General features: G+C 41.1%; 3 protein-coding genes across 3 annotated transcripts; all 3 read left to right on the top strand.

Annotated features, from left to right (window-relative positions):
- Nucleotides 1–5,604: 5,604 nt before the first annotated feature.
- On the top strand, nt 5,605–6,216 carry LOC141612954 (uncharacterized). Its single transcript, XM_074431702.1, has one exon. It carries the CDS (start codon nt 5,605–5,607, stop codon nt 6,214–6,216), a length of 612 nt encoding a protein of 203 aa, XP_074287803.1.
- A 7,877-nt stretch (nt 6,217–14,093) lies between these two features.
- LOC141612953 (FBD-associated F-box protein At4g10400-like) lies at nt 14,094–15,347 on the top strand. The gene has a single exon (XM_074431700.1). It carries the CDS (start codon nt 14,094–14,096, stop codon nt 15,345–15,347), a length of 1,254 nt encoding a protein of 417 aa, XP_074287801.1.
- Nucleotides 15,348–16,657: 1,310 nt separating this feature from the next.
- On the top strand, nt 16,658–17,680 carry LOC141612952 (putative F-box/FBD/LRR-repeat protein At5g25850). Its single transcript, XM_074431699.1, has one exon. The coding sequence runs from the start codon at nt 16,658–16,660 to the stop codon at nt 17,678–17,680; it is 1,023 nt and encodes a 340-aa protein (XP_074287800.1).
- Nucleotides 17,681–19,087: the final 1,407 nt, after the last annotated feature.

Here is a 19,087-nt window from a genome sequence, read left to right as displayed (position 1 = left end):
CTGATAGAGAAGGGATACATTAGACCTAGTGTATCGCCGTGGGGAGCACCAGTTCTTTTCGTGAAGAAGAAAGATGGGAGTTTGAGGTTGTGCATAGATTACAGAGAGCTGAACCGAGTGACAGTGAAGAACAAGTATCCTTTGCCAAGGATAGATGACCTGTTTTATCAGTTGAGTGGTGCATTGGTCTTTTCTAAGATTGATTTGAGGTCGAAATACCATCAGGTGAAGATTAGAGAGATGGACATACCAAAGACAGCTTTCAAGTTGAGGTATGGTCATTATGAGTACGTGGTGATGCCGCTTGGGTTGTCTAATGCACCGGCTGTATTTATGGACTTGATGAACAGAATCTTCAGACAGTTCTTGGACAAGTTTGTGGTGGTGTTTATCGATGACATCTTAGTCTACTCTAAGACTAAGGAGGAGCATGAGGAGCATCTGAGGATTGTGTTACAGACTCTGAGGGAGCATGAGTTATATGCTAAGCTGTCCAAGTGTGAATTCTGGTTAGAGAAAGTTGCTTTTCTGGGGCATGTGATCTCTAAGGAGGGAGTAGCTGTGGATCCGGCGAAGATTGAGGCAGTGACAAAGTGGGAAGCACCAAATAATGTTGCTGAGATTAGGAGTTCCTTGGGTTTAGCTGGATATTACAGACGGTTCGTGAAAGATTTCTCCAAGATCGCTAGACCTATGACAGCTTTGATGAGGAAAGAGAACAGGTTTCGTTGAGATGAGAGTTGTGAGAAGGCGTTCCAAACATTAAAAGAGCGTTTAACCACAGCTCCTATCTTAGCATTGCCTGAAGGGATCGAGAACTTTGAGGTTTATACAGATGCCTCAAAGAATGGGTTGGGATGTGTGTTGATGCAGAACGGTAAGGTGATTGCCTATGCTTCTAGGCAATTAAAGCCGTATGAGGAGAATTATCCTACACATGATCTAGAGTTGGGTGCAGTGGTGTTTGCTCTCAAGATTTGGAGACATTGCCTTTATGGGGCGACCTTTAAGGTATTTTCGGATCACAAGAGTCTCAAGTACATCTTCACTCAAAAGGAGTTGAACATGAGACAGAGGAGGTGGATGGAGCTGATTGGCGATTATGAGATGGATATCATCTACCATGAAGGGAAAGCCAATGTTATTGCAGATGCTTTGAGTAGGAAGAGTGTACATTCTTTGTGTACAGCTCTATCTTTGATGAGGTTGAGAGATGAGGTGGGGAAGTTTGGTATACATATGATGCAGAGAGGGGATGCTGTGGGAGATTTGACGGTACAGCCTGATCTTTATGATGATATTCGAGGTAAACAGGCTTTGGATCCTAAGATGGTTGAGTGGAGAGCTGGAGTAGAGAAAGGGACAGTGTCTCGATTCTCTATTCATACAGATGGTAGTTTGAGGTTTGACGGTAGGTGGTGTGTCCCTAATGATGAGGAGCTGAAAAAGACAATCATGACAAAGGCACATTGTACACCGTATTCAGTACATCCAGGTGGTGACAAGCTATACAAGGATTTGAAGAACACGTTCTGGTGGCCTGGGATGAAGAAAGAAATAGCTGAGTTTGTGGCCCGTTGTTTGACATGCCAGAGAGTTAAAGGGGAATAGCGATGACCACAAGGTTTGATTCAGTCTTTAGAGGTACCTGAGTGGAAGTGGGAATCCATTTCTATGGATTTCATCGTGGGTTTGCCAAAGAGTCAACAGGGTAACAACATGATATGGGTAATAGTGGATCGACTGACCAAGTCAGCTCACTTTGTGCCAATGAAAGATACATGGCCTAAAGCACAATTGGCTATGGCTTATCGGAAGAATGTGCTTAAGTTACATGGAGTCCCTAAGGACATAGTGTCTGACAGAGATGCGAGATTTATCTCAAGGTTTTGGAAAGAGTTGCAGGAATCTTTGGGAACAACTTTGAAGATGAGTACAACATTTCATCCTGCGACAGACGGTCAGACTGAGAGAACAATCAAAACTCTTAAGGATATGCTACGAGCTTGTGTGATGGACTTTGGTGGTAGCTGGGAACAGAGGTTGGATTTGATAGAGTTTTCTTACAACAACAGCTATCACACTAGTATTGGCATGGCATCGTTTGAGGCCTTATATTGGAGGAGATGCAGGAGTCCGATTTGTTGGGACGACAGTGCTGAGGCAGTGGTTCTAGGTCCAGAGATGGTACATGAGATGGTTGAACAGATTAAGATAATCAGGGAACGGATGAGAGCAGCTCAGGATAGGCAAAAGAGTTATGCAGATCTACATCGCTGGGATATAGAGTTTCAGGTTGGGGATAAGGTTCTTCTGAAAATGTCTCCTATGCGTGGGGTTATGAGATTTGGGAAGAAAGGCAAGCTGAGTCAGAAGTTCATTGGGCCTTATGAGATCTTAGAGCGAGTTGGGGAGGTTGCTTATCGTCTGGCTTTACCGGCTGCGTTAGAGAGAGTGCATAATGTGTTTCATGTATCGTAGTTACGGAAGTATGTGAGTGACCCATCACATGTGTTAGAGGCAGAGAGCTTAGAGCTAGATGAGTCTTTATCATATCTTGAGGTACCTAAGCAGATTCTTGACCGGAAGGTTAGGAAGACTAGGAGTGGTGAGACAGTTTTGCTTAAGATCCTTTGGTCTAACCACGAGACTGAGGAAGCTACATGGGAGGCAGAGGATGCCATGAGAGAGCGTTACCCTTTCCTTTTTGATCAGGTATGTATGGTTAACGGGACGTAACCTTGTTTCTTTTAGGGGGGTAGGAGATGATCGCAAAGAGTTTTTATGAGTTTTTATACCCTTCTTATCTTGTGTCGGTATGGTTGTTGTCATTGAGTCGGGTTGAGTTTGGGTTAGTAACATGTTTTATGTTGAGTTTTGTTTTGGTTGTTGAGTCGGGAGTGCGTAGTGTGTGTCTTTGTTTAGTTGTGGTTTGAACTTCGGGGACGAAGTTCTTTTTAAGGAGGGAAGACTGTAATACTACGTATTTATGAGTCTTGGGGTACTCTATCGAGTAGGCCTTACTCTGTCGAGTAAGGGCGAGTTGAAGATTAAAATAGTTTCTGACCTGTTGGGTACTCGATCGAGTAACGTGGGTACTCGATCGAGTAAGGGGGCACTCGATCGAGTACCTTAGTTACTCGATCGAGTAGCCGGTTTACGGGGGCTGTTTTCTCGGGTTTTGTTAATAATGCTATTAGAGTATATAATACTTCCGTCATTGTTCTTAAAAGACTTTTCAAAACCTAATCACTGTGAAAAGAGAAATCAAACTACGTCATTCGCTTTAATCGCATTGTTGGCAAATCCCGGAGCTTGGAAGGTCGGATTTCACCTTTCTTTATACCGTTGTGATCCTTGCGTCGAGGGTAAGACCTATATACCTTTTTTATGATGTTTATTTAAAGTTGGTTAAACCCTAGTTTTGGGATTTGGGGGTTTTTTGTTGTTTGTATGTTTGGTAGTGATTATGTGTTTGTATATTAGGAGGAGGATTCGTAGAGGAAGCGTTTTGATATCAGCTGTGAGATCGTCTGATTGTTGTACTTTCCAGGTAGGGTTTCCCTACTCAGTATTAATTACATAATGTGTGGTGATTGTGCTGTAGTTAGTGACTGTTGACTGATTCAGACGGTTGTGATTATATATTGTTGATTGATTCAGACGGTTGTTGATGTTGCATTGTGATTGTGATTGTTTGTCTCTGGTTCTCGAGATGCGTTCTCGGCTGAGTGAAGTCACTTGCGGGAGTGGCTTCACGCCCTAGTTTCGCCCTTCGTGGAACCCGCCACGGAAGAGGATGTGCACATTAATGGGACAGGGTTATCGCTCGGTATGATGAGCGGGGATTTGGTGGGTACGGCTGCGGTCCCCCACTGGCAGGGCTGGTCCAGTGGATAGTCGGTGACGGAGATGGAGTGGAGTGGGTGGTTGTGTATGATTGTTTGAGCTGTACTGTTTACTGTACTGTTGGTTTACTTAAGTTGTGTAATTAGTACTAACCCCGGTTTATTGTTTTAAAACCTGTGGTGATCCATTCGGGGATGATGAGCAGATATTTAGCAGGTATGAGTTGAGTACTGGGATAGCTGGGATATGCCACGGTCTGATGATAGAAGTCCTCCGCTGTAGCTTAGTAGTTTTCATAAACTTTTCAGTTAGATCAGTAGACAGTCAGTTTTGAGAACATGTATTCGTACTTTTGGTTTTGGTTTTGAGATTGTAACCTTTCACTAAAGTATTTCTATTTAAATGTTGTTTCATTATTGTTTATTTGATTATCATTGCCTCGGGTAACCGAGATGGTAACATCCTTATACCTGGGTGGTCCTGGTAAGGCACTTGGAGTATGGGGGTGTTACAGATGTTGTATCAAAGAATTAGCAAAAACAAACGAAAACAAATAAAGACGAACGAATTACAGAGGACGAAGGAAGAAGAAAGGAAGGAGGAACTGCGGCAGCCTCACAAAGAGGCGCGGCAGGTGCTGCGTACCTTTGAAGAGGCGCAGCAGTTGCTGCGTCCTTTCTCGATGGTCTGTCTTCTGGAAATCCGTAAAAAAGGGGTTTTAAAGCACGGTTTTAGAAATCGGTTTTACAAGGTATTTTCGACACAAACCTTACATTAGTGATACAAAAAGTAAATAACAATAAATAAAAGAGAGATTTACACCCTCAGACATACATATTTGACGAAACGAGAATAACTAAGTTATCGATTAGTGATTCTCGACTCGAATGTAGACGAAAGTGCCCTCGTAAGAGGAAAACGATTAGATTAATTAAGTTGATTGATGTGGAGTTGGTCAAATTGGTCGGTCATGCAAACGAGGCTGGTACTCAGAAGGATCCGAGCTTACGTGGTCGAATATTCAAGCACGTAGACGCCAAAAAGTAAGAACAAAGGTCTAGAATGCAAAGGGAGAAGAGAAGGGCGGACACTCGCGTGAGAAATATGAGGAGCGAAGGCTCCTATTTATACTAATCACGTGAAGGAATTAGGGTTTCGGAGAAACTTTGGAAGTGGATCTCGGAAAGATATAAAAAAGATACGAGGAAAACGCAGAAAAGGACCTGGGAAGAGGCGCAGCAGCCACTGCGTCTCTTGGAAGAGGCGCAGCACCTGCTGCGTCTGTTCCCAAGTGGTTTCCTCCTGCGGAAGAAAGATTTCCGTGTTTAAGTTATGGAAAGACGGAATAATTTGGTTTTCCTTAATATTTTGTATGAATATTACGGGAAATTGTTTACCAAAGAATAAATATTGTGAAATATTTATAAAATATGGAATAGAAATATCCGGAACATTCCAGAACATTCTGACTCGGGATTTAACGGTTATCAGAAAATGAAGATGGTTTTAGGCCCGGACTCCAAATGTACTCTAATTACTGTCAAAACGACCGTATCGGCGCGTATATGACAACTAAGAGGTAGACGTTATTTTTTGAGCAATCACTTGACGATAAACTTACGAACTGTCACAAATCGTTCCGCGTACCAAACATGCGGCCCAATCATCAACGGGTGGTTTGCGGGAGGTGCAGAAATGAGGTATCTACATAAAGACTATTATGAGGAAGCCTAAACTTTCGGGTAGAATGACTAAATGGTCAGTACATCTAGTGGGTATGACTTACAATTCGAACCCAGAACAGCAATAAAATCCCAGGCCCTAGCAGATTTCGTCTCTGACTTCTGCCCTGCTACCCGTGGGGAGGGAGAAGAAGGAATGTTGACAATAATGGGGAGTCAGGATAGCAAGATATGGACCCTATACATTGACGGAGACTCAAATGCAAGGGTAGCCGGTGTAGGTTTGGTCCTTCGATCACCTAAAGGTGATCTGATAGTACAAGCTATTAGGTGTGAGTTCAAGGCAACCAACAACGAAGTCGAGTATGAAGCCATTATACATGGAATGCAGATGGCGTCTGGGCTTAAGGTAAGGAACCTGAGGGTGTATAGTGACTCCTTACTTGTGGTAAATCATGTAAAGAACGAATATGTGGCACGTGATTCAAAGATGATAGCTTACTTGAAGATAGCCACAGAGCAAAAGTCAAAGTTTAGAACGTTCAAGATAATTCAGGTGCCACAAGATCAGAACGTGGAAGCAGACGCCCTGGCAATGTTAGGGGCCACCTTCCAGCCCACAGAACTGTCAAATATACCTATCACCCATTTATTGACTCCAGCCATCCAGAAGGAGCCAGATTAGAATCTGGTAAAAGAAGCTGTACACACGCAGTGTACGCAGGGAGCCAGGGCTCTGGTTTCCACATTAGGACAGCAGGATCCAGATTGGAGAGTACCGTACATAAATTGGCTAAGGGATGGGACACTCCCTGAGGACAGAAAGGAAGCACAAAGTTTCAGAATAAAAGCCTCCAGGTATATCTTGATTGATAACATCCTCTTTAGAAAATCGTTGGCAGGATCATTCCTCAGATGCTTGAACAAAGAGGAAGCAGAGACAGTGCTGCAAGATGTGCACGGCGGAGAATGCGGGAACCATGCTGGAGGACGGAGCCTGTCTAACAAAATCTTGAGACAAGGGTAATTCTGGCCCACTATGCGCATGGATGCAATTAATCATGCCAAACACTGTGAATCATGTCAAAAGGCGGCTCCAGCAATCCACCAGCCAGCAGAACCAATGCATCTGATTATCTCTCCATGGCCATTCATGATGTGGGGCATGGATATAGTAGGTAAGCTGCCCAGGGCTCCAGGAAACAGAGTGTATATGCTAGTTATGACAGATTACTTTTCAAAGTGGGTTGAGGCAGAGGCAATGACTGAGGTAAAAGAACGACAGGTGATCTCTTTTATCAAGCGCAACATCATAAGCAGATTTGGGATACCATCTGAGATCATATGCGACAATGGATCCCAGTTCATATCAGATAACACCGAGGGCTTCTGTTCACGCTGGAACATAACACTGAGAAAATCAGCCTCCAGATATCCACAAACCAACGGCCAAGCCGAGTCCAGCAACAAAATCATTGTGGAGAACCTCAGAAAGCGGCTGGAAGAGTTAGGGGGGAAATGGGCAGATGAACTACCATTAGTACTCTGGTCAGACAGAACAACACCGAAAATGGCAACAGGCCAAACTCCATTTAGCCTCGTATACGGAGCAGAGGCAGTGATACCCTCAGAAGTTCTGGTGCCCACGCACAGATACGGCTGTCAGACGGCAGAGTAGAACAAGGTTGAAATGGCCAGGAGCCTGGATACAGTTGATGAGCTGCGAGAAAGCGCCTACATACGTATGGCGTCGTATAAACAATCTGTAGCAAGGACGCATAACAAGAATGTCAAGATCAGGACCCTTGAAGTAGGGGAACTCGTACTCAGAAGGGTATTCGAAAATACCAAGAACCACAAGGCAGGCAAGTTTGCCTACAAATGGGAAGGGCCATATCAGGTCGAAAGCATTGTCAAGAATGAGGCATACAGGTTGATGACCATGCACGGTCAAATCCTGGATAAACCCTGGAACATTCGTCACTTGAAACGGTACTTTGTCTAACAAAGTGCCAAAACTTTAGTGTACAAAGGACCTTTCAAAAGTCCGTGAAGCAAAAAAAAAAAAAAAAAAAAAGGGTCGGGGTTAGTATATGCTGTAGGTATTGGTGTGTTTTAGAAAACTTTTTTCTTTTGTTTTCCCTAGTTTTTCATGTTTTAAACCAAATAGAGTCGTTTTTAAACCAAGTAGTCCAGGCTGTGGCTTCCTGGATCCAGGTGTTGCCCTGGAACACCATGAGATAGCACCAGGTAATTTGCGCTACTTTGGAATTTATCATGCTTCTACGAAGAAAGGCTTTGGTACTAACGTTGGTTACTTTTCAGATAAGGAACACTTTGAGGGTCCATTTTTGCCATGTGAGGCTGCGAAGACGTTTATCTTAAGTCAAGCCACATGGGGAGCATACGACCTTAACGTTAATCTCAGTAATTCCATAGCTATGACGTAGAGCAAAGGGTGCACGCACAGAATTTCAAACGTCTGGAACCACAAGGAACGCAACATTCCTTGTTAGTCAGAAACAGTCAATGAAGGTATGCCCCAATCAGCTAATCCTAGTGATAAGATATTTTACGTCATGGGTAAAATATGTTATCAAAAACTTGTCACCAGGAACAAGAGCTGTGCACCTGGAACCAGGTCAGCTTCTTGGATATACCTATGTGGAATCACAACTCCAGAAATCAATGGCAAAAAACGCAAGTATAACAAAAGGAGGGCCTAAAACCAAGGCCCAGAACTACTTTAAGTTAAGGCACCTGCTACCTATAGCAGGCACCATCAGAGTTTAAAGCCTGCATACCAGCAGGCACAAAACGAGCCAAAATAAAAAAAAACGAAAAAGAATTTTTTACAAACTTGCACCACACAGGGCCAAGTCCCCAGACAACTTAAAATTTAAGAGAGGTCAATCCTCTCGACAACTGCATCCTGACCAGTGCTCTGCTCCCCATGCTCCATCTGCTTCTCTATTGCAGGTATCTGAACAGCCTCAGGAGTTGCAGCAGCACCTTCACCAGTCTGATCCGCCAGGATCTCCTCCACAGTCCCAGAGATAGCCCTAGAGATATCCATGGCGGTGAAATCAGGCTCCGGATTAGCAGCCTCAGCTTCAGGAGGGAACAGGGCGCTCAGATCCATACCATTGGGAAATGCACGGGCAAACTCGGCCAGCTCCTCCTCCAGGTTCCAGGATGTGTGCCTCCCCTCAGTGTAAGCACGGATGCAGTCAATCCGTCCCTCAAAAGCAGTGTAGGCTCCCACGTTCTTGGCTAGCTCATCCATCTCTTCAGCACGGGCCTCTGCCTTTGTCAGCCTAGAAGTCAGAACGCAGTTAGCCTCCTGCGTCCTCGCCAGCTGGTCTTTGACTGCCTCCTTCTCCTTTTTGGCCGCATGGAGCTGCTCCCTCAGTTTGGCACAGGTAGCTGTAAGCTCCTTGTTCTTCCCCACGGAAGCCAGAAACTCAGTCTTGGCCCTCTGCATCATCTTGCGGAGATAGAGGGATGATTGGAGAGCCTGCAATGGAGAAAACCATTAGTCAAGGAAGCACAGGGGCAGAGAAAGTAAGGGCCAGTAAAGGAAGACTCACAAGGAAGCAATGTTCAGCAGCCAGGTCAGTCATCTCCTAGGGGGCAGTCGAATCAAATACCCTGGAACAAGCCGAAGTCAGGAGCCTCTCCAGTGCAGGCCAGTAGTTGGCATGATCAGCATCCCCAAAGTTAGCAGGAAGACGCAACATCAGCTCATCAGCATGGACGGGGGACCCAGGGGCACGTGATATTGGAGTCACATAGATAGGTTCTGGAGCAGGCCTTGAGGTGGATCTCTTTCTCGAGGAAGCAGGAGAGGAAAAGGAGTCAGCAGTTCTTTTCCTGGCTTGACGCATCAGGATCTCAGAAGCAGAGGGTCTAGCACTTCCTGCGGAGGCACCAGGACGCAAGAAATCAGAATAGAGAACCAATGGGTAAGGAAGCTTCTAAAGATTAAAAGAGGATGTTTACCAGAAGACATGGTTTCTTCAGTGGCAGAATTGTCTAAACCAGAGAGCAGGAGGGGAAACAGTCTACGGTCTTCAGGGATGGAGAAAAGCTTGGCAACAGAGATTGCTTCGTCTTCAGATTTCTCAGGGTTCTTGAGTTCTGCATCAAATTAAGGAGTAAGAACAGTGAGCGACAGGGGCAATCAAAAATAGACATACAAATACACTTACTCTTGGCAAAAACCCAGTGCTCGAACAAGTAATCAGCATGGATGGGAAGAGATTCAAGCTTGACATAGAAGAAATACTCGTACCACCCATCGTCCTTCCCTCTAGCCGCCGACTGGAGGAAGTTTTCAGTCTTCTCCACGGCCCTGAAGGTGTATTGGCCATTCCCCGACGACCGACACTCAAACCTATGGGCCAGATCTGACAATCCAATCTCGGCGCCCAGACTGTTGTTCAAAGCAACAGTAGACAAGAGGATCCTCCATGCATAAGGGGCAATTTGGGCTATGGGAAGAGAGTTCAGGCGGATGAACTCTTGGATCATCGGGGGAAAGGGAAATTTAAGACCAAGGACGAAAGGATAAGTGTACAAGCAGATCCACCCCGCATGAAAGGAGTCTGCTTTCTGACCGGGTTTGGGGATGAGGATCACCACATCGTCACCTAGGACAAGCAAAGCTTTGATCCTAGGGATGTCCTCTTGGGTTAGGTGAGAATCACCGGAATGTGGTCTTTTGAGGACTCCCTGCGAAGGGAAGTCGTCGTCCTCTATAAGGTCAATGGTGGCAGATGAAGATGACGTGAGACGGGTTTTGGCCATGACAAGTAAGGAGAGAGAAGCAAGAGTACCTGAAAAGACGGGAGGAGGCGGCGCTGACAGTGAAAGGGCGTTGAAGAAGAAGGGTTTGGGGAGACGAAAATTTGAAGATTTTGAGGAAATGAAATGATGATGAAAGAGAAAGAAAGGGGACGGGTGAGATTAAATAGGAGAGGGTAGTTGGGGTTTTGAAAAATGTGAATTGAAATGGAGTATGCAAGAAGTCACTCAAAGATACACTGCAATTTCCCGCTCAAATAATTAGGGTTGCGCTTTCGCGGAAAATTGGGGGCAAACTGTTATGCCCAAAATCTGGATATAGGCTGATCTAGGGCAGCAGGTCTGGAAGCAGTGTGAGACGCAGGGCGTCAGGGAGCCAGGGTGGCAGCGTCAGCGCATAATGCGAGACATGGGTTTTGATCCGCGTAGAAGAAGCATACGAGGACTCTATCACTTGCCATATCCGGAGAAACAAAGTCCTACTCCGCGCCAAATTAGGGATACTTGGGAAAGAAGAAAGAAACCCTAGATGAATGAGCTCTACTATATAAGGAGCCTCAAGGCAAGACAGAAAGATCATCGAAAAATACAAGAAATATACCCTAGCATTCATAGCAAAACGCACGAACTGTACTTCCTCCCAAATTATAGTGAAAATCTTGGTGGGATTCCGTCTCCCCCCGCGGTTGTTTACCAAATTGGGTTTTCCGCGTCAACAAAATTGCTTGTGTTCTTTATTTACGTTGCGTATTCAAATTAGCATACAACAAACAATCAAATCACAATTCAGACCTAACGTTAAGACTACTTTAACCCTAAATTGGTAGAAATTTACCAAAACATAAAGAACATCATTCACCCCAAATGATGTCCAAATGTTATGGATACGCCTCGGACACGGCCCAAATACCATGGACACGCGTCAGACACGTGCCCAAATAAATGTTGAAAGTTAGACACGGTTTTATAGGCATCCGATACGTTTTGGCCTGTGTCCAAGGAGTGTCGGTGTCCGACACTGTGTCGGACACGGGACGACCTAGGGGCGAATAGGTAAAGACATATGATAAATAAATAAAAATCGAAACTTTAACAAAAAATTGGGAAATTTTCAATTTCTGAGTACCCCCTATTGCACCATTGGTTGGTTCTGTTCAGTAGAGGGTTTTCCTTAATGGTTGAGAACTGGAGACTCCATTAGTGGCCATGACACTCTAAAAATTATTTTATGGGAAAACTCCGTATATTTCACTCACTAATTTTTTTATTTGATCTTACCTGATTTAGACAGAGAGGAGCTGCGTTGCTCTTAAAATTTCTCTCTTGCCTATAGTGCTCTTGATACCAAACTTGTTGGTAAAGGAGAGAGTAAATAATATAAAGAGATAATTGTTTAATATTTGATTGCATGAATTACATAGATTGGAGGCCTTTATATAGCCTTATAATATACTCGTAACATTTTAACGTAGAAACTAAATGTATAAAATTAATAATTCTACGTTTATATCATAAACTAATAACTTATTCTCAAACTTAACACACTAACTCATAATATCAATAACTCACCTTTTATACTAACGCATTATTATTGTAATAACTTACTTTGAAGCACTATTCAACAGAATCAAGAAGCCGAGTTTATGCTAGTTCAACAAGTGAAACGTATAGAATTGTATATGAATGTCAATGGATATAGTGAAGATGTGTTGAATCTAGTGACAATGTTGCTAAGAAGTGCCAAAGTTTTGGAGAAGCTCGTTCTCTATGCGCCTGACCCTTGTTGCCCTATTGATGATAAATTGGTGAAATCTCAATTTTGCCAAACTTTATTTGAGTGTGTAGAGAGTACCTCACGATGTCAAGTCGAACTCATAGAAGCATATGAGCTAGACTGATCAAATATTTATTATAATTGTTTTTTTTGTTATTTTCTTATGACTTGAATATAATTATTATTCTGTATTATTCCGATGTTAGTTACGAGCTCGAACGTCATGTTGCTTGAACTCCAAGTGTGTGGGATTTTTTTTTAATGTGGATCTCATTTGAAGTTTTTTGAAATTTGAGAATTCAAGGCAAGAGATTAATATAGCAGTTCAAATATGAAGAAACGTAAAGTTCAAACTGTGTGGGATTTTTTTATGGAGAAGAAGGAGAATTTTCTTGCCTAATTCAAGTTTTATTGATTGATTGTTATTTTGATTGACTTCCACTAGAGGCTAGATGTGAATTTTTGTTTTTTGAAGTGTGGAATTTTATGTTATGAAATATTGTAACATGGCGTGTTATCATACATACTCCCTTTCTCCCGGTCATTTGTTGTCATTTTCCATTTTTGGGTGTCTCAGTCATTTGTTGTCCTTTCTATTTTAAGAATGAACTTGATGAGTAATTTGATCATTCTCATTCAATTTGTTCCACTTGTCATTTAGTTATTGGCTTTTTCCCAATTCCTTGATCTTTGTGCCAAAACGAAAGGACAACAATTGACCGGGACGGAAGGACTATCTTACTTTGAGCCTTAATCTTTTCAAATACATTTCAATTTTTAATCACTTGCGAACATAACCAAAATTCGGCCCATATGTTAGAATATCGCCCTAGATTCTTCCATTACAGTAGATTGGCTGAAATGAGTAGATTTCGACCTAAATAGTATGTTGACCAATCAATCTACTAATTTAATGTGTTTGGTAATTGACATATTCCGATAGCATATTGGTCGGAATCTACTGTTTTTGAATATGTTGATATTAGCAGCATATTGGAATAACATATTCAATCTATACATGAAATGGTATAATTGTCCTATAATCTGCTAATTACCAAACACATTTTCTTAAATCTGCTAAATTAATATGCTAGTCAAATCAATCATGCTACTAAAATATTAGTTTATGCTAGTTCAACAAGTGAAACGTATAGAATTGTATCCGCTATTCGATCGATTTGGCAAAAATATGTTGAATCTAGTGACAATGTTGCTAAGAAGTGCCAAAGTTTTGGAGAAGCTTGTTCTCTATGCGCCTCGTCCTTGTTTTCCTAGTAGTGATAAATTGGTGAAATCTCAATTTTGCCAAGCTTTATAAGAGTGTGTACAGAGTACCTGACGATGTCAAGTCGGACTCTTATGAGCTAGACTGATTACTCGCTCCGTCCAAATTATTTGTTTACCTTTCATATAAGGTATATTAGAATTGTTTTTTTAGCTATTTTCTTATGACTTGAGTATATATAAGTACTATTCCGTATTACTTCTAAGTCAATATAAAGCATATGGCCGATCGATGGGACGATGAACATGGAGCTTCATTGGTAGTGAATCCACAACAATTTCGCCAAAGACGTCAAATTATGAGAACACAGAAAAGGGATGATGATGATGATGATGATGATGTTGATTCACCAAAAGAATAGATAGATCAGAATAAGGGTTAGACCCCTCAAATAATAAACCGACTTTGATTTTTATTTTTTAATTTATTTTATTTTTTTATTCTAAAATACAATAATATTAGACTATAAAACTATTATAGTCAAATAAAATATTAAAATAATTGGAGTATTACATCCAATTATGACCTGAAATCTAAATAGACCTGACCCGACCCGACCGAAACACTCACCGAAGATATAAAGTAACATAAATCCTAATACTACGTACTCAAAAGTCAAATCTAATTTCCTAAACCTAAATAGTAAATACCCTGCCGTTCCTCATCAACCCCCACAAGCAGACATTCAACAAAACCAATGTTGAGCGAAGCCGTTCCGGTCGTTAATAGATGGAGCTCGCTTCCGGACGACATCTTCGCCGACATAATCTCCCGTGTCGGTTTTCCTCATAAAGCCGTCATTACTGTATCCAATACTAGTTTTATCATTAAACATACAGCCGATAAAGACGCACCTACCTATAATCTATACGAGTTTTGGACCACCCTCGATAAGCTCTTTACCGTGTTCATTCCACCCTTTATCGACACATTCAGTCTCGATCTTCACCCTGCTCACTATGACGAGTCTCGTTGCTGGCCTATCATGTATAGATGGGCTCGTCAACTACGTGCTTGCAACATCCAACACTTGACGGCTAAAGCTTTACGTCGCCGTCGCTCCGATGATCAAGTGTATCCACCAATTTTTTTTCAAATGCATTCTTTGGTATCACTCAAGTTGAATTTGTGTGATAACAGGATTAAATCGAGTGTTCCTCGTTCCATTATTTTACTTCCAAAACTCAAGAAACTAACTCTAGATTGGATTAATTATGGATTTTTGAAACGGTTATTAAGTAATTGTCCATCACTCGAAGACTTGTCCTTGTCCGTTGATAAGATTGAGGAGCGTTTGGTATCACTTACAAGCAAGAAATTAAAGCGATTACGTATAGCGCTAGAAGGGTTTTCGATCCGTGATTTTATCATTGATGCTCCAATGTTGGAGAAATTGGATTATTATTCCTTTACCATATTCTCAATGCGGATGTTATATTCAATTTCGGACGTCAAGTCTCTTAAAGTCGAAGGCCGTATAATTTTGGGGAGGATCGACCTTGGTTCGGAGACGACAATGATATTCCCTAATTTAAGTCATCTAAACTTAGTTATATATTCGCCTGAAATATTCAAAGCAATAGGTTTAATGCTATATTGTCCAAAATTAGAGGTTTTTGAGTTACGTCTTGATAGCCTTAACAACATGGTTTGGAATCAAGAAGCGGTATTCGTACCCGTTGAGCATGTGAAGCACATAAAGTTGGATCCGAGTACGAGTTTTGACGATCTTTTTGGCAAAGGAATGTTGGATTTAGTGGGATTCTTGCTACGAAGTGCCAAGGGTTTGAAGAAGCTTACTCTAACTGCAGACGACGACACTTATAGGTTTTACTTGGCCAAACCTCCTCATTTTTACCAAGCTTTATTTGACTGTGTTCAGGCTACATCCCGATGTCAAGTCGAACTCTTAGGAGTATATAAACGGCCTAATGAAGACTTGTTCATTTGACTTTTTAGGGTTAAAGTTAAGAAACTTTGAATGTAATAAGGGACTGATCGGTAGTAACATTTGGTCGATTTGGCATCGCGGAGACGTCAGAAAGTTATTGAGTAGATTTCGCGTAATAAACTGTTTTATGTTTTCCTATTATCGTCGTAGGCAGTGAGCCAGTGACTCTCTATTATATCATCTATTATATCTTCGCTTAAACTCGATAATAGGTAAGAGTTTGAAGCGATTGCGTATAACTCTACATATGTCGTCGGTCCTTGAAGAGAATTGTTTGGGATACAAAGGCTATATATTATTTGTGATAGTTGAACATGTGAAGCACTCGAATCGACCAACAAACGTCGTATATTGTGACATGGTTGTTATTTACTTGTTAAGAAGTGCTCCGGTTTTGAAGAAGCGTGTAATCAGTGGACGTGGCACTCGTCCTAGCGATGATTTTTTGAGCAAATTTCACAAAACCTTACTCGAGTGTGCCGAGGACAGTTCACGTTGCCAAATCAAGTTCTTAAGAAGATATAAGCTAGAATGAGTAGTTCAAGGATAAGTTTTTATAATAAAGTATGTCTATTGGCTATACAATTATTGTAACTTTTTTTTTAGCGTGTGTGGCACACATTAAAACTCTATTTTCAAATAAAGATTCTGAAGAATTTATCATGAGAAATCGTAAGTGTCGATTTACTCATTTATATCAAGTTAATGGTTTTTTTTATTTGTTCTTTAATTAAGCTCTGAATGTTTGCCCTCAAACATCTATTGCCCAACGCCCCTACCTATGGGAAATGTCATTAAATTTCTTTGTCCGATGATAAAGAAGAGATAATAGTCGATGGCTAAACTACAATGATAATAAAGACTTAAACAAACTCGCAAGAGTTGAGTCTAGTGATTAAAATATGGGTGTAATTTTTATTTTCATGAGTCTCAGGTTCAAGACTCTCTAAGAGTAATTTTGTGTATATAATTCGAGTCAGTCACACTCGGATAGTTAACCTGATGTATATGATTTGCAAGCTAACCCATATATACACATAGACCTTGGGGTTTACCTAATACGTAACGAAGACATAGCCTCTAAAAACGTATGTAGTATGACATTATATAGATGATAAAAGAGATTGAGTGAAACACTAAATTCTGGTACAAGATAATTAAGCCTCCAAAAAATTAGTCTTTTCGCTCTAATTAAGTTTAGGTCGAAGTCAAATATTTTTGTTGGGCGATTTGATTATGATAATTATTTTGGTCCCTTTATAACCCTGTATTCAATAAAGGAGGAAAAAAGAAACCCTAAACGCAAAGCAATGCTACAACAACATAGATGGAGCTCCCTTCCCGACGACATTATCGCCAAGATTATCTCCCATATCGACTTTCCTCGACCTCGAAGATCCACCATTGAGATTTTCGCCACTACTTTCAAGGTCAATATTTTACGCAACTATCCCTCCGATGGGGCTACCTTCAATATTTCTGAATTTTGGAAAATTCTTGATAACCTCTTCACCTTATTCACGACACCCTCTATCAACACCTTTAGTATTTTTCTTGACCCAACTCTTTATGAAGATCCTTGTGTAAGGCCTATCTTAAACTCATGGGCTCATCGATTACGTTCTCGTAACACCCAACACATCACGATTGAATCTAGTTATTATTCTACCTTTGGTGACCGAGTTTGTCCGCCTAGCGTTTTCCAAATTCAATCATTGGTATCACTTCACTTGTCACGTGCTAATTCTGTCTCACATCCCGTTGTTCTTCCAAACCTCACGGAACTTCGTCTTGATTCGGTTAATCACGAATTTTTGGGACGGCTATTAAGTAGTTGTCCGTCACTTGAAGACTTATCCTTTTCCCTTAATGATAAGCCAACCGGTACAAATCCTTTGGTATCAATATCGAGTAGGACTTTGAAGCGATTGCGTATAACTATATATAAATGGCTGGTCAGTGGGGACATCGAAGTTATTATCGATGCTCCAACATTGGACTACTTGTACTTTAAGGTTAACTCTCCCCTTTTATCAATGCGGATGATCGGTTCCATATCCAACATCAAGTCTATTGAACTCATTGGTAGTGTCTCAATGACGATGATCTACAGTAGTCCAAGCAAGACGATCTTCCCTTTTGTGACGAAACTTACATTAAGTGTGAGTTCGTCTAAAGTATTTGAACAACATATGCTGCCCTATTATTTTCCCAATTTAGAGCTTCTTGTGTTATCATTAATAGGTGCTTGTGATAACACTATGCCATATAATGATTGGGATATAAAGGGTAGATTTGTGCTAGTTGAATATGTGAAGCACTTAGAGTTGTGAAGCACTTAGAGTTTCGAATGGGCGAAGTTCGACTTGACAAACGAACGTTGAGTTTTTTGACGTGGTTGTTAAAAAGTGCCCCGATTTTGGAGAAGCTCTTCATCAGTGGATATAGAGGATATCGTACTCGTTCTAACGATGATACTTTGGATCAAGATCAGTTTTACGAAATTTTAGTTAAGTGTGCAGAGGATAAATCACAAAAAATCAAACTCGATTACGATTACTATTATTAAATTAAATCAGTAACGATGACGCCTGATTATTCGATAGCATAATTATAGTACGTGTTTATTTAGTCAATCTACTAATTTGAGTAAGGACCCTCTCGTGGCCGGTATGCGAGTGTAGGGAACTTGTGGAGGACTCACACCATTTGAAATCATATTTGAGAAGAAGCCGGCTAATGGAGTTGCGGATCCAGTCGCCAAGTTCTCCTTAGACAATACTAGCTCTTGTAATGAGTGTTTTAATTGGGACCTTGCTCATTCTTTTATAATTCCTACTGTACTACTGTATTAGTTTTCTGTCGGCCATCGAACCGCTTTCCCTATACCCGACCCCATGATGCACTTGAACCTATCTAATTTATTTAGTATTATATTATTTTCTTACAAAAAAAAAGGACGAAGTGATATTAGTTTATAGCGTAAGAGGTATTAATTATAAGGACTATTATCTTCCCTAACCTGACTCGTCTTTAATTAACTATGTGTTTGCATGAAATATATTTAAAGCGATAGGTTTAACGTTATCACAAATTCTTGTTTACATCCGTTATTATTTACAACGGAGGTATAAATCCAACCCAACCAACACCTTTTTTCGGGGTGATAAGGTGATACACCCCTCCGTTATAATTTACAACGGTTATAAACAAGACTAATTGGTTATATATCCGAAATTAGAAATTTTTTTGTTACAACTTCATGGCCTTAACAAGATGGTTTGGAATCAAGAAGCGTCATTTGTACCGTTGTGTATGTGAGGCGCATCAAGTTGTATGTCGGTATGAGTGTCGATATATTTGACAAATAAATGGTGAATCTAGTGACATTGTTGCTAAAAAGTGCCAAGGTTTACACCATTACTTAAACTGTTGTGTGTGTTTTCCTGTTATCGTCGTAGGCCATGACTCTCCTAGCTATACATCGGGTTTACAAGACCAGTAAATTTAAAGTACGAAGAAGATTACAACTTTCCCTATGATATTATAAAGATAATATATACTCCAATCTATTGCTCTTTTATTATTCATCCAATCAAACCGTAATTATTTATGAGACGGTTAGTATAGGATGGTCCATTTATAAAACAATCACTATTTTATTGATAGTAATAATGAATGATTTGTATTTCTAGAAAAGGTCTGTCTCACGGTGTGAGACCGTCTTATTCTGAAATTTG

The sequence above is a fragment of the Silene latifolia genome, chromosome 11 (genome assembly GCF_048544455.1).
Source record: "Silene latifolia isolate original U9 population chromosome 11, ASM4854445v1, whole genome shotgun sequence".
NCBI classification, from domain to species: domain Eukaryota; kingdom Viridiplantae; phylum Streptophyta; class Magnoliopsida; order Caryophyllales; family Caryophyllaceae; genus Silene; species Silene latifolia.
This window is presented reverse-complemented; position numbering and strand designations above follow the sequence as displayed.